This window comes from Colletotrichum graminicola (genome assembly GCF_000149035.1).
Source record: "Colletotrichum graminicola M1.001 genomic scaffold supercont1.10, whole genome shotgun sequence".
NCBI lineage: Eukaryota > Fungi > Ascomycota > Sordariomycetes > Glomerellales > Glomerellaceae > Colletotrichum > Colletotrichum graminicola.
In genome coordinates, this window is record NW_007361014.1 from 909,532 (window position 1) to 930,204 (window position 20,673).

The following is a 20,673-nucleotide window of genomic DNA, read 5'->3' on the forward strand; positions in this document are numbered from 1 at the left end:
AGTAAGGGCGGGGTTCGACGCCCCTACAAATTGATACTTCTTTTGTCTCCAGACATTGAAGTCCGCTATGGCGTTGAGATGCAGGACCAAAACCAACTCGAATTTGTGCACAGAATTTTGGACGTCTGAGCAAGCAAATCCACATTGAAGCACCCCACACATCCCTCCATGCATAACTGCGTCACCCACAGCTAGACATCCTGGTTCTAGCCTATCTCGCAATCTTGTTCCAGTGAAAGCCGTCCAGGTGCCGTGGAAGCGTCACAGGGTGGCGCCAATTCCACAGCTGAAGAGGAGCCAAACCTATTGCGAGGGTTTCTTTGAGTTCGCGGGGGGCCAGTTCGTACCAAACTATTCAGAGCGCATCGACCTTGATAGGATCGCGATGCTGATCTGAGTTTAGCACCCTGGGTACACATTGTTGACGTGATTGCAAGTCCGAATGGCCTCACGGGGACGGCTCTGCAGTTCAGTGAACCTGCGAATATAAATACGCCGTAAGGAGGAATAATTATCTTCAGCTTTACCATCATTCCAGAATCCATATTTTCGTAAGGGAATGCTTTTCAAATGCTAGCCAGAAAGTCGGTGTGTACTTGTCAGAACATCAGAGGGACAACGTCTCCGCACCCCTTTTCGCCATGATCAGGTGAGGTCCCGGCTCATCTTTACCTTTATCAGCGCCGACAGAGCGATATCCGTAGCTAGGCTAGGCTGAGGACCTGGAAGTCAGGATATCTCTCTCCGAAATCGACACTACGGGCGACAAAACCACAGTGAGCGAATCGGGCGGGGGGATGTCACCTACCATAGACAGATCTCAAAACAGGAAGCAGCAACCCTATGGTTGCCGCCTAAACATGATAACGGCAACGGCCAAGAACACACGCCTTCAGAACCTTATATGCTTGAAGACGCCTTCCACTTCTTGACCAGGTACTCCAGTCCCACGCTCCCTGTCACTATCTCTTCCGCCGCAGCCAAAAAGGGTTCTACTGCGGTCTTGTTCTCATTGCGCCTCCTCAACTTCTCTCCAAAGCCATTGCATGCACTTCTACCCATAGGTATATATAGAAGCCATCCTTTCCTTATCCAGCAAATTCTCTCCTACTCCCTTCGGTCCATCCATCTTCCATCATCAGTACTTTGGCTTCTGTTTCTGCCTCGATAGCCGTACTCTGTTTTTACATATAGTCCATCTTCGTCCTATCGATATGTCGCTCCCGGAAGCCGATGGTGATAAGTCAGAGGAGGTTACGACAACAACGATCGAGGCCATAGCCATGGGCTCAAGGATGCCCAGCGGATCTGCCAGTGTTGAAATTGCCCCTACCACCGAGGGCGACAAGTTGAAGCGAAACATCAGCATTCGGCAAATGATATTCATGGCTTTAGGAGGCTCCATCGGCGCTGGCTTGTTTGTTGGATCCGGCGCGGCCCTTAGCGCCGGTGGACCGCTGTCTCTGGTCGCCAACTTTGCGATTGTCGGTCTCGGTGTTACTTGTACGATGGGATGTCTGGGAGAACTAGCAGGTGAGTCGCTTCTCTACTCTGTCACTGTTTACAACATACCTCACGAATTCCCATGCACATTCTCTCAGACCTACCTTGACAGACACCAATGGCGGAGTACATTGCTCACAATGTGTGTGTAGCTACATTCCCAGTAGCCGGCGCCTTTTACGAATATTCTAGACGCATGATATCCGAGCCCTGGGGTTTCGCCATGGGTTGGAACTTTGTCTTTAACTGGCTCATCGTCTTTCCCTTCGAGCTCACCGTCATAGCCGCGCAGATGGGGTACTGGGTTCCAGACCTGCAGCCGGCCTACATTATAACGCCCATCCTTATCACTTTGACGGGCACCTCGTTTCTCGGATCCAAGTGGTTCGGCGAGTTCGAGCACGCCTTCGGCATCTGCAAGGCCCTTGCCGTCACTGTCTTCATCTTTGTGGCCATCTTCATCATCACCGGCGCCGTGCCATCAGACCCTCGGTACGTCTCTTACATTCCCTCCCCCGGTCATTCGGTCAAAAATGGCTAACTTCTCGCAGACACGGAACGGGAGCCAAGTTCTGGCACGACCCCGGCGCGGTGAGCAACGGCTTTTCGGGCTTTCTCATGGTATTTCGCGTCGCCGGTATGTCGTACGGAGGCACGGAGCTCCTGGGCATGACGGCAGCCGAGTGCAAAAACCCGCAAAAAGCGCTCCCCCTCGCCACCAAGGTTGTCTTCGCCCGTATCTTCTTCTTCTACATCGTATCGCTCCTTCTTCTCGGCTTCGTCGTGCCCTCGAACCACCCGGGCCTGGCTTCGACCGGCCACGGCGCAAAGTACAGCCCATTCACGCTGGCAGCCGAGCTCGCCAACATTCGGCACCTTCCAAGCTTCTTCAACGCCCTAATCGTCGTCGCCATCGTCTCCATGGCCAACACCAGCATCTTCGCCGCCAGCCGTGCATTCCAGGCTCTCTGCGAGAGGGGCATGGGTCCCCGCTGGGGCGCCACGGTCAAGTGGGGTGTGCCGGTGTATGCCTTCTTCGTCACCTTCGTCTTTGGCCTGCTTGCGTTTGTCAACCTGGCGCCCGGCGGTGGTGCAATCTTTGACTGGTTATTGAGCCTCTCGGGGGCCAGCAACTACTACACGTGGGCCTCCATCTGCGTGAGTCACATTCGCTTCCGCAAGGCGTGGGCTGCCCAAGGACATGACCATAAAACGCTCCTTTGGAACAGCCCCTTTGGTGTTTGGGGTGCCTGGCTTGGAGTTGCAATTTGTGTCGTAGGACTGTTCGCCAACGTCCTGACGGCGATTTGGCCCGTTGAAAACCATGATGCTCAGGCCATCATTCGTGACAACATAGGCACCGCGATCCCAGTCGTTCTCTACTCTGGCTACCGGCTCTGGCAATTCATGATCAAGAAGCTCAAGCAGCCCGTTTTGATTCCTTTGGACCAGGTCGACGTGCGGACGGGCATCCGCCTCTATATGGACAGCGCCAGCTCGGACAGCATAGAAGCACCTGTTGGTGTAGCTGTCAAGATATAGTCATTTCCCTCGTTACTTTCGTCGTATGCACGGCGGGGGTGGAAGGGCGGAGAAGGCCCAAAAGATACGAGGTCGGGGGGGGGGGGGGTTATGCGCCTGATAACATCAGGCGTTCCGGTGAGAAAGTGTCAGTTCGTATTGTAGTGTTCCCCGAGTGCGGCAACCGCGGTATATATTTGAAACAGGATATCATCAAGTCGTCCGTTCCAACAAACCATTAGGGTATTCGTGACAATGCTGGCCCACAGGCAAGCTGCTTGGCAAGTGTAACATGAGGTATAATGCAATCGCTCGACTTCAAGCGTTCCTCCCGTCCCAGACCCTATACCCAACGCCGCACATTTCTTTTACCCGAAATGCCCATTGCGCCTGTGATGCCCGATAGCATGCTTCTCAAATTCCAAACGCTATTTTTCGATATCATTGGCCAGAAGAGCCGGTACTGGATGTCGCGCTCGAGGGCCGTGGTGGAGGTACAGGCATGCCCATAGGAATACCCAGATCTCGCTGCATGGGGACGCCGCCCATCATGCTAGACTCCGGCGACTGTGAACGCGAGTATTCATCGCCCATCTGCTGGCTCCCAGCAAGTTGCTCCTGAGCGGCCCTCTTTTCCAGCTCCTTCTGCCGCTCCTTCTCCGCAGGGTCGATGAGGTCATCGTCGTCGCTCCAGCAGGGATCGTCGTCGCTGACTTCGGGCATGGCCATTCGTTTCCAGAAACGCAGCTCCTGACGCGCGGCAACCTCTTCGACGCGCCGGTCCCATCTCGTCTCGTTCTCGTCGTACTTGCGGCGGAACTTCCGCAAAGCCTCGTTGGCTTTTCCCGCGCGCTCCTGCATCTCCCAGATCTGGTCCCGGAGCCTGCTATTCTCGGCGCGCGCTTCGGCAAGCTGAGAGCGGTAGGAGCGATGCCACGCGGCGACATCCGTGACGTGCTTCGCCTTGTACTCGTGGAATTGCTTCAGCATCGCAGCGAGGACTGTCGCGTATTGGGTCAGGAGGGTCGCGTTGGCGTCGCGGCTGTATTTTGCCTTCTCGAGGGACTCTGAGAGGATGGAGATGAGTGTGTCGAGATTCTGTTCTTGTGCTAAGACGGGGTCAGCATATCGATGCGAAGCAAGTGGACGAGGTAATGCTCCATACCGTGAATATCATCGGCAGCGTTGTGGATGAGGTCGTCATTGCTCATCCCCTGCGTCCTCGCGCGGCTACGCACTCTCCCAAGACCGGTCACAATGTCTTCGGTAACACGACGGTTCTCCGCAAGCTGTCGGCTGAGCTCCTCGACCATGCTATAGATGTAGTTGAGCTCGGCCTGCTGGCCAGCGGGGGTAGGCACGCCGCCCATGCCGTTGGGCACATTGCCACCGTTCATTCCGTTCATGAGGACAAACTGTTGGTACTGCGCGTGTGCAAAGGCTTGCTGGGCGGCGGAGAGGGATTGCGCGGTGGCAGACGACGCGGGTGGGGGAGACGGCGGTGGCGGCAGTGAGTACTGCTGCTGTTGATGGTGTTGTTGCTGTTGCTGTTGCAGCTGCAACTGGCGAGAGGAGAAATGGGCCTGCTGTTGGTACTGTTGCTGCGGCTGGGAGTTGGAGTTGGAGTTGAAGGCGAAGTCGTTGGTGGATGAAGTGGGAACGTTCATGGCCCTTGAAGTTCTATCCGCTCTTAGGTGGACAGGTTGCAGCAACTGGCTGGCAGCTGTGAAAGACGGATGTGTCTTTTTTCCCGAGGTGAACCGGGGCAAGACAAGTTGGGTGCCGCCGGAAAAGAGAAGCGATTGAGCGAGCGACTAGCAAATGGGGGACTGGTGTGGAGCTTATCTGGGTGTGAAAGGCCTCGTCGAAGGTACTTTGATTACTCTGGCAGTACCGTTTCGGGCTTGGAGTGGGTGGTGGAGGAGGAGTAGAGGGGGCAGAAGGGGGTGTGATTGCTACAAGACACACTTTGTGGATGTGATATCACTGTATCCAGAAAACCGGGGCGCTTGTGTTGATCAACTTTGCATATGATAATTGCATAAAGCGCTAAGAAAGCGACGACCAACCACCACCCTTGACCCAACTACGTGTTGACCAGCCCAAAACCTTGCAGGTGTCTCGCTGAGGTTCAAACCACCTCTAACGATGTTTTGGTTTTTGAAGTGGCAAGCGCTCTTCTGCAATGATCTGAATGTCGACGGAGAGCGCGGGGGCGACCCAAGGGAAAGCAGAAAGGGACAGCACACAGAGGTCCTGTCAAAGATTGGTATTCCAATCCTTGGCCGTGTGGTCGCTTACTCCTCGTCAATATCCATATGGCGGTTGAGGACCGAAGCCTTCGGCGTGAGCTCCTCATCCTCCTCACCCTCCTCCTTCTCATCTTCCTCGTCCCCGTCCTCGTCTTTGGCGGCAGCGGCGAAGCGAGCCAGAATCTCGCGCTCGCGTGCGACGTCTCTGCCCGAGAGGGTAGTAGTCCTTTCAAACTCACCCCGAGCTCTCTTGGTCTTTGTTGGTGTACGTGGAACTGGGTAACCAAAATAGTACGGGTGAGGGCTATGAGCACGGCCGCTATAACGGTCTGAGGAACCAGAGCCAGCAGCCGCGCCCGAGTTGAAATCATCAGCTGAGGTGATGCGGAGACGCCCCATCTGAAGGCGGAGGGTAGGCGATTCATCTGGCTTCGTATCGTTGCAGGGGAACATTGTGGCCGGTGTCGTTTTGACAGTACGAGGGCGGTCAGGTGTAGCACCGTATGGGCCCTCCTCCTGTTGGAAGCCAGGAGGGGGATGGGGCGGGGTAGAGGGAGCAGTCTCGCCTTGAATCTTGTTGATATCCATGGTTGAGCCGCTCTGGGCGCCGTTTATGGTCTTGCCTTTCATACCGAGAGCCAAGAGGTTCTTAGGGCTCGGGTCGAAGATGAGGTGGTTGCCGGTGCCGGGACTGGGCTTATTGGGGTCACTGTTCATGCCGGTGTTCTCATTCTTTTCGAGCCGAATGGTCTTGTTGGATCTGCGGGCTTCGCCAACAGACAAGGAGCCGAGGCGGGTAGGGGTCGGTGGAGCAGTGGCGTTGATGGGAGCTGCAGGGCCAAGGAAGGCGTCAGGCGATTCTCTGCGAAAGCCACGAGGAAAAGGTAGATCGACAGGCGAGTCATGAAATATGCGAGCGCTGGTTCCGCGAAGCTTGGTACGACTCAAACGGGAGACAGGTACAAGAATGGGTCGTCCAATGTTGACATAGGGCCCCTCGTAGAGATCAGCGAGGAAGGCCTCGCGGCGCTCCTCGTCAGTACGGCCCCAATCGATGTAGTCCTGGTTCCGAAAGCCGTCGACGGGCCTCATCTCATCGATGGTCTGTATGATGCTAGGGGAGAAAACATCTTCGCGCTCATCCTCAATGGGGGAAGAAGTGTTGGTCTGATGCTGCTTCTGGTGGATGTCGTAGGCGAGATTCTTTTGCCTGCTGTTCTTCTCGTTACTCTGCGCCATAGGCTGGAACTCAGGCCAAAGGGTGCGTTGGATACTCTCCTGGCCCTTGTTGATGTACTCGGAAGCCATTTTTTCTGGTTCATCTGAGAAGGCGACGGAAGCGTTATGCTTGCTTTTCTGCTTCTGCCTAGGTCAAGGGTCAACGAGACCAAAGGAGCCTTGGAGCGCGAAGCTTACCTCTTGGCAGACGCCCTCTGCGTAGTATGAGAGAGGCAGGGAGGAAAAATCCTTTTGGCAGAAAGGACAGCTCAAGTGAGTACCTGGTGTCTGCCTTAAAGCAGCGGAAGCCTGGGTTGGTGGAGATGAGTTGCCAGGAAAAGCCAATGATGTACAAAGTCTGGCAACCAACAGCTCGAAACGGGAGTGACTAGTTTTCCCCCAAGAGTCGAAAGAATCCAGAGGAAAGATTGTCAGTGATTAGGGAAGCTCAAGTGGGCAAAAAAGGGGCTTCTTTCAGTGATTGAAAGCGAGGTTTGTTGGGCATCGAACTTTACCAGTCTCTGATCTCCTTGAACTGAGATGAAGAGAAGAAGAAAGAGGGGGTCAAGGCAAGAAATAAAAAGGCTGTGTTTTTTTTTTTTCATTTGAATGTGAAGCTGCTATCCTCATCGAGGGCCCACGAGACTCCCGAGGGATTCCGGGTGCTGGACAGCCCGAGCTCATTGTGCGTGTTGAGAGTCACGTCTTTGAGGTTTTGGGTGCCTCGCTGCTCAAGATTCATTGGCTTGACAGCGGGTGTAAGTGGCTTAGATATGTAAAGCCATGATGGGAAGCATGTTTCCATTGCATTGATAGATTTCCATATCTCCAAGCCAACGAGATCCCCTGAATACAGAAATGAGAGAAAAGACGCTTGGTGGCAATGATTTTCAGGGCGTAGCAAGTCTCTCCAGTCTACTCGATCCAACCCCTAATGCTTAGTTCTCTCAACGTCTTGGTTCTGAAAGCTGTTCCTTGACCTCGGAGTCAGTCATCTAGAACATATGCAGTTCCTATACAGAGAGAAGCTCAACTGTGTGCTTCGATGGGTTGGCCGTATTAAAGCCTACTCTGGTCATGAACAGACAGACAGTCGTCCAAACCATTGTTCTTCACACGTTTGGATGAAGTGACGATGGACCGGGCAGCCCACAGTAATACCTTGTCTGGAGCCCCATCTTCTCTACCCTAACTGTCTGGGAGAAACACGTCAGTTGAGTGCAGGAAAGCGTGCCGATGGTTTGGCCGAGACCATCCATGCCTCGGCGGAATACAGCCTCGATGGTACCGCGGAGCGGCTGGGGTGCAGGCTGCATGTGGTACACGACAGGACGGTACAAAGTAGGAAGTGACAGGCATTAAGCATTCAAAGCAGTGACAAAAAAGCTGGTAACAAGATGACAGACAGTGAGTAGTGCGCTTGCGGAGACTCCGCCATTGGGTGATGGCCCATGGGGTATGTATGTAGGTATGCGGGTGGGGTGTGCCTCTTTGAGGAGCTTCCCCGCCATCCGGTCAAGCCACCAGTCGGGCCGTTGGCTGCACCGGATGGATCATCATCATCCTAACTGCAGAGGGATACAGCGTAGAGAGGCTAGAACCACAGCAAAATTCCAACACGTCGAATCAACAGGTAAAGCACAGTTCCTATGCTTCTTTTCCCCTCCTCGACAGAGAATTCGCCAACCAATGATATCCCACTTGCAACACAGCTGACCTGCCTCTAGGGACTGTAGCTGCATCTTTAGCAGCATTATGCGGGCTCTTCCCCATCCCATCTCCGTCTTTTCCCCGCCGCAAAGCACAGCTGCGCATCATCATCGTCATAGCGCTACTGCATCAACCTTGGCTTCAAGAGGGCGGGTGCGGGGAAGCAAAAAAGAGAAAGAAGAGAGATGGCTAACCCTCTCCTCCAACACACTACCTAGGTACGTCGAGACATTGTTTTTCAGAAGACGTACACGGAAACTTCAAACGGCCTTCTTTACACTACCTCGCTCCATTGCTCGCTCGAGCCGCTCAATCAAATAGACGTCAGAAGCATTCCACACTAACTAAACACTAGGTTCCTTGGCGAGTCGGGCGCTAGGGGAATACACAACGGCGGCACCATCCACAGCAAACCACGAAAGTATCGCAGGGAACCCCAGACCCGCGCGGACGAAAGACCGAATGATGTTTGGCGCCGAGACCCTGCAGCCCCATGGACGGCGAGCCCATTCGCTACCATCGTCTCCTGCACAGCAAGCGCCAGCCATACGTAAAACAAATAACCCCATGCCAATAGGTATTCATTTCTTGACTTCCCGGGTGAACGGTTGGAGAGCGATCGTTACCCATGCCTTCCCCCCACTCCAGTGCTAGCGGGGTTCCAATTGACCTTCGCGCCTTCCGGCTGATGTTACTCTGCTCCCGAATCTGCAAATTAAAAAAACAACCCGCAGTCAAGTATAAAGCCCGCCATGGAGTCAATGCTTTATGTCTATACCAGTAGTCGGGCCTCTCTCGTCCTTGCACCAATTTAGTTATCCTCGCCAACACGGGTTAGAAACGAAAGGTCTTGTCGTCAGCCATGGCGAGAACCCTTTCTGTTCTCGGACTGCTCACGGCTGTGGCTTCGGCTGCCGTTATCCCTAGAGACTATCCCAGTGACGACGTTCTTGCCAAATGCCCAGGCTACCGGGCTTCAAACGTCCAGACCTCCTCTTCAGGCCTTACCGCAGACCTATCCCTAGCCGGCGAGGCTTGTGACGTGTACGGCACTGACTTGACCGACCTGACTTTGACTGTTGAGTACCAGACCGGTGAGCGATCAAATACTCCCGCGTCCCTTGGGACGCTTCGACATGGACAAATACTGAGACACAACAGACACTCGCCTCCATGTCAAAATCCAGGATGCCGGGAACCAGGTCTACCAGGTCCCCGAGTCGGTGTTCCCCCGCCCCGATGCCGGCGGCGTGAGCTCGGAGAAATCCAAGCTCCAATTCAACTACACCGAGAGCCCTTTCTCCTTCACCGTGATCCGGCCCGACACGGGTGAGGTCCTCTTCGACACCTCGGGCGCCAACATCGTCTTCGAGAGCCAGTACCTGCGCCTCCGCACCAAGCTGCCCGAAAACCCCAACCTCTACGGCCTGGGGGAGCACTCCGACCCTTTCCGTCTCAACACCACAGATTACATCCGCACGCTGTGGTCCCAGGATTCATATGGCATTCCCTCCGGTGCCAATCTATACGGGAACCACCCTGTCTACTACGAGCACCGCAAGAATAGCACTCACGGAGTCTTCTTCCTCAACTCCAACGGTATGGATGTCTTCATCAACAAGACGGAGGGGTCTGGCCAGTACCTCCAGTACAACACGCTTGGCGGAGTTTTGGACTTCTATTTCGTGGCTGGCCCCTCTCCCATAGAGGTGGCTCAGCAGTATGCTCATATTACCGGGTTGCCTGCGATGATGCCGTACTGGGGCCTGGGCTTTCATCAGTGCCGCTACGGATACCGTGACGTCTTCGACGTTGCCGAGGTTGTTTACAACTACAGCATCGCCGAGATCCCCCTCGAGACCATGTGGACAGACATAGACTACATGGACAGACGAAGGTTTGCCACACTCATGCCGAAAATTCCATATTTGTATGCACACACTAATACTATACAGGGTCTTCTCTCTCGACCCGGAGCGCTACCCCCTAGCAAAGGTGCGCCAGCTCGTCGACAAGCTCCACGAAAACGACCAGCACTACATCGTCATGGTAGACCCTGCAGTGGCCTATGTCGAGTCCCCCACTTTGCAACGCGGCATCGACGACAACATTTGGCTTCTCCGCAGCAACGGCTCCGTCTGGGTCGGTGTCGTCTGGCCCGGCGTGACCGTCTTCCCCGACTGGTTCGCCGAGAACATTACAAAGTACTGGAACAACGAGTTCGCCGGGTTCTTCTCGGCCGACGACGGTGTCGACATTGACGCCTTGTGGATTGACATGAACGAGCCCTCCAACTTCCCCTGTTACTTCCCCTGCGACGATCCCTACGGCTCCGCTGTTGGTTTCCCTCCCGAGCCGCCACCGGTCCGGGAGAACCCCCGCCTCCTGCGTGGCTGGCCTTGCGACTTCCAACCTCCTGGAACCGACTGTGGCAACAACCAAACCAAGAGATCCGACGTCTTCGTTCGCAAGGATATCTCCCCCAGGACGATCCCAGCCAGTCAGAAATTTGACAACCTGATCATTGTCGACAGGCAAGTACCCGGCGACCAAAAGGGCCTTCCGGACCGCGATCTCCTTTTCCCCAAGTACGCTATCCACAACAAGGCCGCATGGGACACGGCCTCGAACGCTGCCGGTGGTGGTATCTCCAACAAGACGGTCAACACGGACGTCATCCACCAGAATGGGCTCACCATGTACGACACCCATAACCTCTACGGGTCGATGATGTCGACGGCCTCTAGGATCGCGATGCAGGCCCGCCGCCCGGGCCTCCGACCTCTCATCATCACGCGCTCGACCTTCGCTGGCGCCGGGACGTCCGTCGGCCACTGGCTCGGTGACAACCTTTCCAACTGGCAGCAGTACCGCGTCTCCATCTCCCAGTTGTTGCAGTTCGCCTCCCTGTACCAGGTGCCCATGGTCGGCTCCGATGCCTGCGGCTTCGGCGACAACACCACCGAGCAGCTATGCGCGCGCTGGGCCGCCCTCGCCGCCTTCTCGTCGTTCTACCGCAACCACAACTCCCTTGATAGCATATCGCAGGAATTCTATCTCTGGGACACCGTTGCGGACAGCGCCCGCAAGGCAATTGCCATCCGCTACCGCCTCCTCGACTACATCTATACGGCGTTACATCAGCAGACTGTCGATGGCACCCCGCTCATCAACCCAGTCTTCTACCTGTACCCCGAGGACGAGAAGACTTTTGGTCTCGACCTACAGTACTTCTACGGTGACGCCGTTCTCGTCGCGCCCGTAACTGAAGAGAACTCGACCTCGGTCGATGTCTATCTTCCTAACGACGTATTCTACGACTGGTATACCCACGAGACGATCCAGGGCGCCGGCGCAACCATTACCCTGGCAGAACAGGACTACACCACAATTCCGCTCTTCATCCGTGGCGGCTCCGTGCTGCCTCTGCGCGCCAACAGCGCCATGACGACGAAGAAGCTCCGTGAGGAGAACTTTGAGCTTTTGATCGCCGTGGGACGGGATGGCACTGCCAAGGGTACGCTGTACCTCGACGACGGCGTCAGCCTGGAACAGGCCGGCGTCACGCTCGTCACCTTTGACTACAAGGACGGCAAGGTTTCTGTGGACGGCGAGTTCGGCTACGAGACACCGCTTAGGGTTTCCAAGGTCACGCTTCTGAGCGGAGGACAGACTGGAAAGAGGCAGGAGGCTGTCAAGTCGGTCGAAGTCGATGAGCCCCTGACTGGACCCTTCGTAATCGAGATCAATTAGGTTTATACGCCTCGCCCGGTCCCTCCCCCCCTTAGGTTTATTTTTAATGTATATATACACAATGAACAACACAGGAAAGTCTGTCTCGTCATTATGCCCCCCCTCTACTCGTGCGCTGTACGATCTTCGCGAATCATGTCCCCACTTCTCCCTCCCTAATTGACAGGAACAAAAATCCTGTCAATATCGGCAACCCACGAGGAATCGGTGCTCATGAAGGAGATTGTATTCCCCGACCCGGCGTCCAGGTTACAGAAGACGGAGCTGCTCCCGGGCGTGTTCCCGTCCGCGGTGGGCAGGAACCCGACCGTCTGCGAGACGCCGTTGCACGTCACCGTCCCCCACCGCTGGCTCGTGTCCCCGTTCATGTGCTTCACCCTCACCGTCGTCCACCCGGAGGCCTGAACGCTAACGTTCGAGAACTGCGCCTTGCCGCCTGCCGACCCGCCGATGTACCCGGCCGCCGCCAACCCGCTGCAGCCCGTACACGATATCACCCTCGCGCCGTCCGAGAGCCCGGCCGCCTCGCCCTCGTAAGACGTCTCGGTCGGAGCCACGGCCCAGGTGCCTGTGCCGACGTTGGGGACCCAGTTGACGCGGTCCGTGAGGGTGATATTGGTGCCGGAGATTGTGAGGGGCAGCCAGATGTAGGTGCTCCGCATGAGGTTCGTGCTGACCCAACGGTCGCCCATGTAGATTGCCGTGTCGCCCAGGGGGAGGATGTACGTCGTCTGAGAGGTGAAGGTGTTGGAGCCGACGGGGGCGAAGGTTTGCCAGGCGGACCAGGGGCCGGAGAGGGAGGTCGCGTAAGAGTAGACCTGGCGGGCGTCAGAGAGAGAAGTAGAGGGGGCAAAGGACGGGAAGAGAGGGAGGAGAGAGAACGTACGTTGTCGTTCGGGTCCCAGCCGGTCAGTCTGCTTCCGAACATGAAGTAGTACCCGTTCTTCTTCAGGATGGCGGGCGCCTCGATGCTCTCACTCCAGAGGTAGACGCTTTGCGTGACGTTGAGGTAGTCCGATGATAGCGCATCGATGCGCAAGCCATTGGCCCGCTGTCCGTCAACCCTCCCCGTCAGCAACGTATCGCCGCCGTGTTTCTTTGGGCAATAATGCAAAGAGAAAGCGGAAGGAAGGAAGGAGAAAGGTGGGGGGAGAAGCCAAAAACTCACGTCCTCGGTCAGAAGATACACAGACCCATCGTCGTCCTGGAACAGCCCCATGTCCCGGCTCTGGAACCCCAACGGCCTCCAGCTGCCCAGATACGTGTAGTTACCGCACACAGTGTCGGACGTCGCCACGCCGACCTTGGCCTCGGCGTAGTTGCTGTCGTCAATGTGCATGTACATGACGTACTTGCCGGTGCCGCTGTTGTAGACGACCTTGGGCCGCTCGACGACCCTGTTGGGGCCGAGGTCACCCGCCACCGAAGTCCGCGAGAGCAGGGCGCCGACGTAGCTCCATTCGACGAGGTCGGTCGAGGCGTAGCAGTTGACGTTCTGGAAGGCGCTGCCCTCGGTCTTGTCCTCGCCGATGAGGTAGTACGTCGAGCCGACCTTGGTGACGCCGGCGCCGTGGGCTTGGACGTGCCGGCCCGTGTTAGTCTGCGAGCCATGTCAGATTTCTTGCTTCGCAAAGCGTTGTTCTGGGACGCGAGGCAACGGCTAGAGTGGATGGAGGAGGGGGGAGAAGGAACGCGAAGGAGGGAGAAGTGGCTGCTTACCGCCGTCCATGTTCCGCCAGGTATGATTTGGAGGGTGGCCTGCGCGAGGCGCGCTCCTGCCAGGAGGGAAGCCAGGCCGTTGAATAGACGCATGTTGGCTGGCGGATTGTCGTGTAAGTCAACGTTGTATCGCAACCACAGAGGGGGGGTTGGTTTAGCAATCGCACCGAGGCAGTGAATTGAGACACGCCCTACCCGGTCAAGTGTTCTTGTAAACACAACATTGTGAAGGCATAGGCTGTTATATAATGTTCTCCCAGAAAGCACGGCCCGTTGGCATCGAAACATCCGCCAGCTTCTATGTTCCATCACCAATTATCCATATTGCGACGGCCCATCTTCCTTTCGGCCCCGGGATCCCCATGGCCCTGGGTTCCCCATGGTTCTATTTCTCCATTAAGCTCATCTCGTGATCCGCACGTTGAGCTTTCCTCCAGCCTACTACGGCTTAGTGCACGGGGAACGACCAGTCTACCTAGTCGTCCAGGGAGGAGGGAGGGGTCAAGTAATTAGTCCCTTCAATCGACTGTCAGCGTTTCGTCACCGTCCAAATATCCTCAGTGGCTCGTCGACCCCACTCGGTGAGGAGGTGGGATGCCGTGTGGATGTACTCGCGTCATGCGCTCACGTGGCCGGCCAGGTTAACCATCAACGACCCTTTTAGGTCGCAAGCCGAGGTTGCAACCGACCGCAAATACCATAAAGCCATGCTGGAATGAAACTGAAATGGCCACTTAGGAAATCGGAAGCACAACGGCGGGTGACCAATTTCATTTTCCCTGCAACCTATACAACGCCCAAGGGGCTAGGGGGAGGGGAGATATCAAGTCCAACCCCCCTCTTTTTGTGGGGCGCATCGGGCGATCTGCAGGAGGCGGCAGCTGAATGAATCGGTTCCGGGGTTCGACTGCCGAAGCCGGTCCGGCATCGTCAAAAGCTTGGTATACGACCACGCAGGCGAAACCTGGGTCATGAGAGGACTCTGATTTGGTCTTGACTACTCTTTGCTTTTTGGGCTTTCCAGTCCATCCTCCCTTCTTTTTTCTTTCTTTTTTCTTTCTTTCTTCTTTCTTTTTTCTTTCCTCCCCGTATTGCGTAGCCTTGGGCCTGGCGCTCAACGACTTGAACCAGACAGGTAGGTAACTAGCTGCTCGGGGTTTTCGAGCTCACCAGCAAGAAGCGAATTTGCCAAAGAGAGTGATAGTAGTTCATGTACATCATGTCAATCGTACCAAAATGATTCCTCCCGATCAATGGTGCCGCCGTAGTATATAGGTTGACAGGAAATCCGCAGTGCCGCGCCAACTTCCGCAAAGAGTGAGCCGCCGCCCTGGAACCTCGCTTTTGATTCTGCCCTCTCCCCATCGCCGTTGGCCCCTCTCTTGCCCTTTGCCCTTTGTCGTCCTATCGACAAGGAAAGTAACGAAAACGATGCCGATAGACTAAGCGTCTACTTCCATCTTGTCGTGGGTGTTGCTTGCCTCGACTTCTGCCTCGACCTCTGCCTCGATTTCCGCCTCGATTTCCTGCTTTGGTTCTGGGTAAAGCACGGATATTGATTCTTTTGCTTCTCCGCCGACCGAACCGCCGCCGCTGAGGCCAGCACCAGGGCCATTGCCGGCACAGAGACGATATTCGCCATCTTCCTTTCGCTCGATGATACCTTCGTCGAGAGCCCACTTGGCCAACAGTCGATCGACCCCGAGTCGCTGGCCCTCACCTTTCTCCATATGCCTTCCAACGTGCTCCGTCCACTCGTCCCAGGAGCCGGGACCCTCGAACACGCTCTGGCAATCCGGCTTTGGGCAGGCCGATTTTTGAGGCGGTGACCGGCGCGTGACAAGACATGTTGTCTGCATCTCCTTGACATGGCCTTCCCATTCCACTTGCAATTTGCTGTCGCCCTTAGCAATGGCCTTCTTGATGGCGAATGGTGCGTGCATGCGGCGCAGGTGCTGGGTGAAGAGATCTTTCCGGTTGAACTCGTTCCCCTTGCCTTCCACAGTACTCTGCGGGCAAGACGAGCAACGGTAGTACTGTAGGCAGAGGTGTTGAGAGGCAATGTGCCGCTTCCACTCGTTCTTTGAACCAAATGTGCTGGTGCACCCCGCGAACGAAAAGGCGCAAGGGAATGGCCTGGTGTGTGCAGCTGCGATGTGTTTGCGCAACGATGAAGAGTCCTTGAAGGGAGCATGACTACATAACGTACATCTAGTCTCTTGCTTGGGGGTCGCCTTTTGTATGGACCGTCGCTGTTTGGTTTTGGCGTTGGGGGTGCTCAGGTCGGCGGAATGCATCGTGTCGTCTGCACCTGATTCATTCGCGTCATGAGACGAACCTGTGTCTTCGTGATTGACGGGCATCGCACCATCAGGGAGGGTTGTGCGTTGTCGTTCTACGGCTGGGGGGGCCTCGTCGCTCAGATGGCGCACATGGCTTAGTGCCTTTAGCTGTTCCGCCGCTTCCTGCATCTCGGCCGAATCTTCAACATCATGTTTGCCATCCACCGCTGCAGCGGCGGCGGCGGCGGCAGCGGCGAATGATACGCCGGAAGGGTTGGTATCTACACGGCTGGCCGCCTCAAGGTACGAGGCGTCTTTGCTGTCTATCGAGCGTCGATGCAAAGCCGGCGTGCTTGCTGCTAGCTCCCGCGCCTCCAACAAGATTCGCCCGTCCTCAACCTCCTTTGCCGTGGCTTTGGGGATGCCCGTGGAGCCCTTGAGCTTCTGATACAATTGAATCATGTTATGTGACGTGATGTATCCCAGGAAACAACAGACTTTATCATGCTGTACGACATTCCAGATCGAGTGAGGCATCGATATCAGGAGCATGGTTGGAGGGCCGAGAAACATGCCCTCGACTTCAATCTTAGCAGCCAAGGGCGGTGTGTTGTGGAGCCAGCTATTGAAGAAGGACATGTCTGGACTGGCATCCCCGACAAATGTGGTGCAAACGAGGACTCTCGCTTCATCAAACCGAAGGTCAGTAACAGATTCGGGATCGATAAGCTGATCCTCTCGCGATGTCCTCGCTTGGGCGTCCCCATCAGAGCCGTTGCGTGGTGACTGCTGTGGAAGTGGCCAAGGAGATAATGGGCCCAAGCTCAGAATCTGTCCCTTGCCGGGCGTGAGAGTGAAGCATATGGGAAGCTGGGTTGATGGGGGCGGAGTTTTGCTGGCACCATTTGTGAGCTTGAGCGCTTGAGCGCTTTCTTGTTGCCTCAACTGAACGACCTCTTCGTGCAGCCTCGGTACGCTGAAAGGCCTACCCGCTGTGCTAAGCTTGTGTAGTGCTTCGATCAAGTGGTAGGTGAAGGATTTGCCCGTGGCATCACGGGGGTTCTGCTCAGGCCCGCACGCCGCGATGACTTGTTTGACGCCGTGGCTCCCAGAAACAGGAACATCTCGAACCGAGCAGGAGTCGAGAAGCAAGAGAATATCGGACTGAGCATCTTCGAATAAGCAGCGCACGCCATCCCACTTGAGCTTTGCGGCGTCATCTCGGGTATTGCTATGGAAGAGCGGTCAGAACGGTGCGGGGGTTCTTTTCGAGGCAGATCCTCAACTCACCAAGCCCAGTAAAGTTGGTTGTCGGATCCAACGAAACCGTAGCCGGCGTAGTAGATGATCAACAAGTGGTTAGCTCTGGCTTGCTCGAGGAAGGAAGCCATCTGCACACCAAGCTTGATGCTAGGGTTGGGCACTGTCGGAATGGCCCATCGGTCGGTCCGGAAATTGTAGGTTGATCGGAGTATATTCTCCATGGCTGTGAGATCGGCTTCGACCGAGGTATCCTCTTCCCAGCGCAGAAGGAGAACAGAGACGTTGTCGTACGGGGTGCGCTCCGTCTGGCGTTGTATCAACATGGCGGCATCTTGCAGATGCCTCGCGAACGACTCGAAGTCATGCCGTTCGGCTGGAGGGGTCTCTTGGACCGGGTGTTGCTGAGGCTGGAGACCCCAACTGTCAGTTCAGACTTCGTCACAGCTGCATTCATCCGTCATGCTCACCAATTCATGTGGGAATGGGGCCGCTTGTGTGGTGCTGGTTGAGGGTTGGCGCGGGAGAAGCTTTCGCCGTTTCGCTGGTTGAGACTCTTCCATCTGCGGTTTGGGTCAATGGGAAGACAACGTGTGATATCGCAGGTTGAGATTGGGTTGCGTTGCGGTCATGGAAGCACCAATTTACAGAGGGAGAAGACAATCGTACGAGGAATTGGGGACGAGGGCGATGAGGAGATGAAGGATGGTGAGGAACCGAGGAGCAGCACAGCACAAGAGGAATGGCGGGAGCGCAGTGAGGCTGCGAGGCTGTGGTTGCCCTTTGGGGGGATTTGGACTCTACTCACCTGCATTAAGCTTTGATTGGACGATGGGAGCCCTGGTGATAGTGGTTTTATGGGCCCGAGCCTGAGAAATGGGGAAGGCGGGAGACCATTCACCTCTCAAGGTGGGAAAGCGGTGGCCCTTGCTTTCTCCCCATCTCCATCCGTACCTGTCTGTAGGGACATTAGTCCATGTTATCTTACTTCATCCGCACTCTGCAGTGTATCTTTTTGCCCATGCCCTTCACCAATCTATTTTTTATTTTATTTTATTTTTGAATGCTCTGCCAGGCCAATACCGCAGGTGTCAACTTTCACTGCCAATCTCGGAGCTGTTATTCTTCCTCTCTCTCTCTTCCCTTTCCCGCTCATCCTTTGGGCGGGCACCCCTCGCCCCTCTCATGCAGCTCGAGACCTTGCCCCTCCTCCGCCTTTGCCTCGACCGCCGAGTCCCATACCTTGCCGTCTGGCATGGGGCGCCTGGAGCCTGACGACTGGCCGGCCGTCATGCAGCCAGCTGCCTTTTTCTCTGGCTCCCACTGGTGCCACATGTACGACCTTTGTCCAAGTCTTGCTGCAAGGCAGCATCTTTTAGCTCCATTGGGCATGCTTCGGACATGACAAGTCCATGCCAGTGTTCCGTCAGTCCTTCAGTGATGCACCAGGGAATCCGTACTCGCCCGCTCTCGCCCTAGATGGCGAAAGTATCGATACGGGTAAGCTCTCCGACTCGAGTTTGACGTGTTTGTAACACTGGACGACGCCTGTCATCTGTAAATCATCACTCATTAACCACATGCCATGCACATAGAGAGATGAGCGCCTTTGGCTCCAAGGCAGTGTACAGTGAGGGTAGTGCAGCCTATTGCTGTACAGTCTCAACCCATCCGCCTCATCCGGGACACACGAGACGTGGCGGCGCAGCCGGGAAGCGCAAGGGGCTTGCATTCTGACGCTGGACCGGTAACGGCACTGTGAGGTGAGATAATCATCTCTTGTTAACCGATTGGAGGAGGCATAACACTGGTGAGAGACGACCTCATGCTTGGCTGACTTCCTGCCCACGTCGGGCAAGGCACGGCTGCAGATGTGCGGTCTCCCACCATCCAACTCTACGACCGACATCTTTCACACTCCATCTTTTCTGCCGCTTCTGGCCAATCAAGGCTACATGATCCGGTCTCATCAGCTTCCAGTGCAGTGCACTACGTACGCCTTCCTGTCGGATTTTGCTGCATCAATCGCAGCCTCCAAAGCGACGTGTTGCGCTAGCTGCGTTAATGTTTATGCCCTCTATTGGCGATATGCTACCAATCGTTGTCATCTCAGGGGAGGGAGGAGAGGCTGGCTCGCTACGGCGTGAGTCCAACGAGCTAGATATCCAACAATCGGCAACGTTTGAGGATTGGTGCCCGCGCTGGGACACCGCTAAAAAAAAATAAAAAAAAAGAGCCGGCCTCGTCTCACTCTATACCTGTAGTGTATGTATGCTTTGCCTCGGATGAAGGGTTCTTCCCGGTAGCAGACATAGCTCTAGCCTCTAGGAGCTTGGGCGCCCTGAGTGCCGCTGGTGCGCACAGCCGAGTCCAGCCATCCTGCGTTATCAGAAGCACAATGCTCTTTGGCTGCGGACTAAAGTAGGGGTCCCTTAGTAAAATTTATTCGATGTGGGTACGTGGTCGCCCAAGCAAGTCAAATTGACGATGTTGTGATGTACCACACCTATAAAAAAATAAAAAATAAAAAAGGCGACCGAGCTTTCTTCAAAAATATTCAGAATTTCAGAATTCCGACTACCTACTCGAGAAGGCCATTATCGCTCGGTGGCTCGGCAATGTGCGAACCGGCGATCACTGTGCATTGTAAATCCAGGGCTGCATGCAGGTCGCCTCCGTTCCGTTTATTCAACCTTTGGTCGGGGCAAAAATAGATCCGGATCAGGAGTTCTGGGAACTCCCGATGGTGCCATGCCGCGAGTCGGGAGGGTGGGTCGCCGGGCAGGGATGCAGCCGGCACCTGTTGATCAGTCGCCTCCGAGCTTTTCAACTGTTTCCCACCCTACGCTGGGTCTTGGGCACCGATCCGGTGGCCAACGTGCCGGAATGTACGGATAGAGCACTCGACATGATGGATTCCCGTGCGCCGATTGAGCTTGTATCCCAGCAAACGACGGCACGGTGATGTCCTGGGTCGCAGTACTCAAACACATGTATGTAGGTATGTCAGGTCGCAATCGCCCCTCATTGATTCCTAGGCAGCTCCGTTCGTTCCACGCATCTCCCAGCGCTAAGCCACTTGTTCGGTCAATTCCTGAATTCCAGAATGCAGAGAACCATCTTCTCAAAGTTGCCAATCCAAGGCAGCGTTGACCTGTCTGGGATATCCCTTGATGAAGAATACGGGCCGAATGAGTGAGTGTCTAGTGTTGTGGCGCGAAGGCCCAAAGGAAAGAGGGGAGAGATGGCTACGCGAAGTCCAATGTGCGGGGGTCTCCCAGCCAGGCTCGGCCATTCACGAGGCACAAATGGAGCCACTGGCTGAGCCAGTGTTTCTGGCCCAGTGATTGGGATAGTACCTGTATTATTAGCATACATCGTAGTATCTGTATGCGAGATCCGCCAACTTGACGGGGTTACTCCGTACACGTCTTCTGCCAAGAAGGTTTATGAAG

The 20,673-nt window shown here is 55.5% G+C and overlaps 7 protein-coding genes across 7 annotated transcripts; 2 read left to right on the forward strand and 5 right to left on the reverse strand.

The window, feature by feature from the left end:
• Positions 1–1,214: 1,214 nt before the first annotated feature.
• On the forward strand, positions 1,215–3,045 carry GLRG_03531 (amino acid permease; the record flags this gene model as incomplete). The annotated part of the gene is made up of 3 exons (XM_008094216.1): positions 1,215–1,533; positions 1,656–1,995; positions 2,055–3,045. 3 exons carry the CDS (start codon positions 1,215–1,217, stop codon positions 3,043–3,045), a joined length of 1,650 nt encoding a protein of 549 aa, XP_008092407.1.
• Positions 3,046–3,465: 420 nt separating this feature from the next.
• GLRG_03532 (uncharacterized protein) lies at positions 3,466–4,691 on the reverse strand (the record flags this gene model as incomplete). Its single annotated transcript, XM_008094217.1, has 2 exons — positions 3,466–4,133; positions 4,190–4,691. The coding sequence occupies 2 exons, from the start codon at positions 4,689–4,691 to the stop codon at positions 3,466–3,468; spliced, it is 1,170 nt and encodes a 389-aa protein (XP_008092408.1).
• Positions 4,692–5,321: 630 nt separating this feature from the next.
• GLRG_03533 (uncharacterized protein) lies at positions 5,322–6,584 on the reverse strand (the record flags this gene model as incomplete). The annotated part of the gene is made up of 1 exon (XM_008094218.1): positions 5,322–6,584. One exon carries the CDS (start codon positions 6,582–6,584, stop codon positions 5,322–5,324), a length of 1,263 nt encoding a protein of 420 aa, XP_008092409.1.
• Positions 6,585–9,066: 2,482 nt separating this feature from the next.
• Positions 9,067–11,957, forward strand: GLRG_03534 (glycosyl hydrolase family 31; the record flags this gene model as incomplete). Its single annotated transcript, XM_008094219.1, has 3 exons — positions 9,067–9,298; positions 9,366–10,101; positions 10,160–11,957. 3 exons carry the CDS (start codon positions 9,067–9,069, stop codon positions 11,955–11,957), a joined length of 2,766 nt encoding a protein of 921 aa, XP_008092410.1.
• Positions 11,958–12,112: 155 nt separating this feature from the next.
• Positions 12,113–13,769, reverse strand: GLRG_03535 (galactan 1,3-beta-galactosidase; the record flags this gene model as incomplete). The annotated part of the gene is made up of 4 exons (XM_008094220.1): positions 12,113–12,775; positions 12,844–13,008; positions 13,126–13,557; positions 13,677–13,769. 4 exons carry the CDS (start codon positions 13,767–13,769, stop codon positions 12,113–12,115), a joined length of 1,353 nt encoding a protein of 450 aa, XP_008092411.1.
• A 1,349-nt stretch (positions 13,770–15,118) lies between these two features.
• On the reverse strand, positions 15,119–17,781 carry GLRG_03536 (uncharacterized protein; the record flags this gene model as incomplete). The annotated part of the gene is made up of 3 exons (XM_008094221.1): positions 15,119–17,189; positions 17,249–17,628; positions 17,689–17,781. 3 exons carry the CDS (start codon positions 17,779–17,781, stop codon positions 15,119–15,121), a joined length of 2,544 nt encoding a protein of 847 aa, XP_008092412.1.
• Positions 17,782–18,370: 589 nt separating this feature from the next.
• GLRG_03537 (uncharacterized protein) lies at positions 18,371–18,553 on the reverse strand (the record flags this gene model as incomplete). Its single annotated transcript, XM_008094222.1, has 1 exon — positions 18,371–18,553. The coding sequence occupies one exon, from the start codon at positions 18,551–18,553 to the stop codon at positions 18,371–18,373; it is 183 nt and encodes a 60-aa protein (XP_008092413.1).
• Between the last annotated feature and the right edge of the window lie 2,120 nt (positions 18,554–20,673).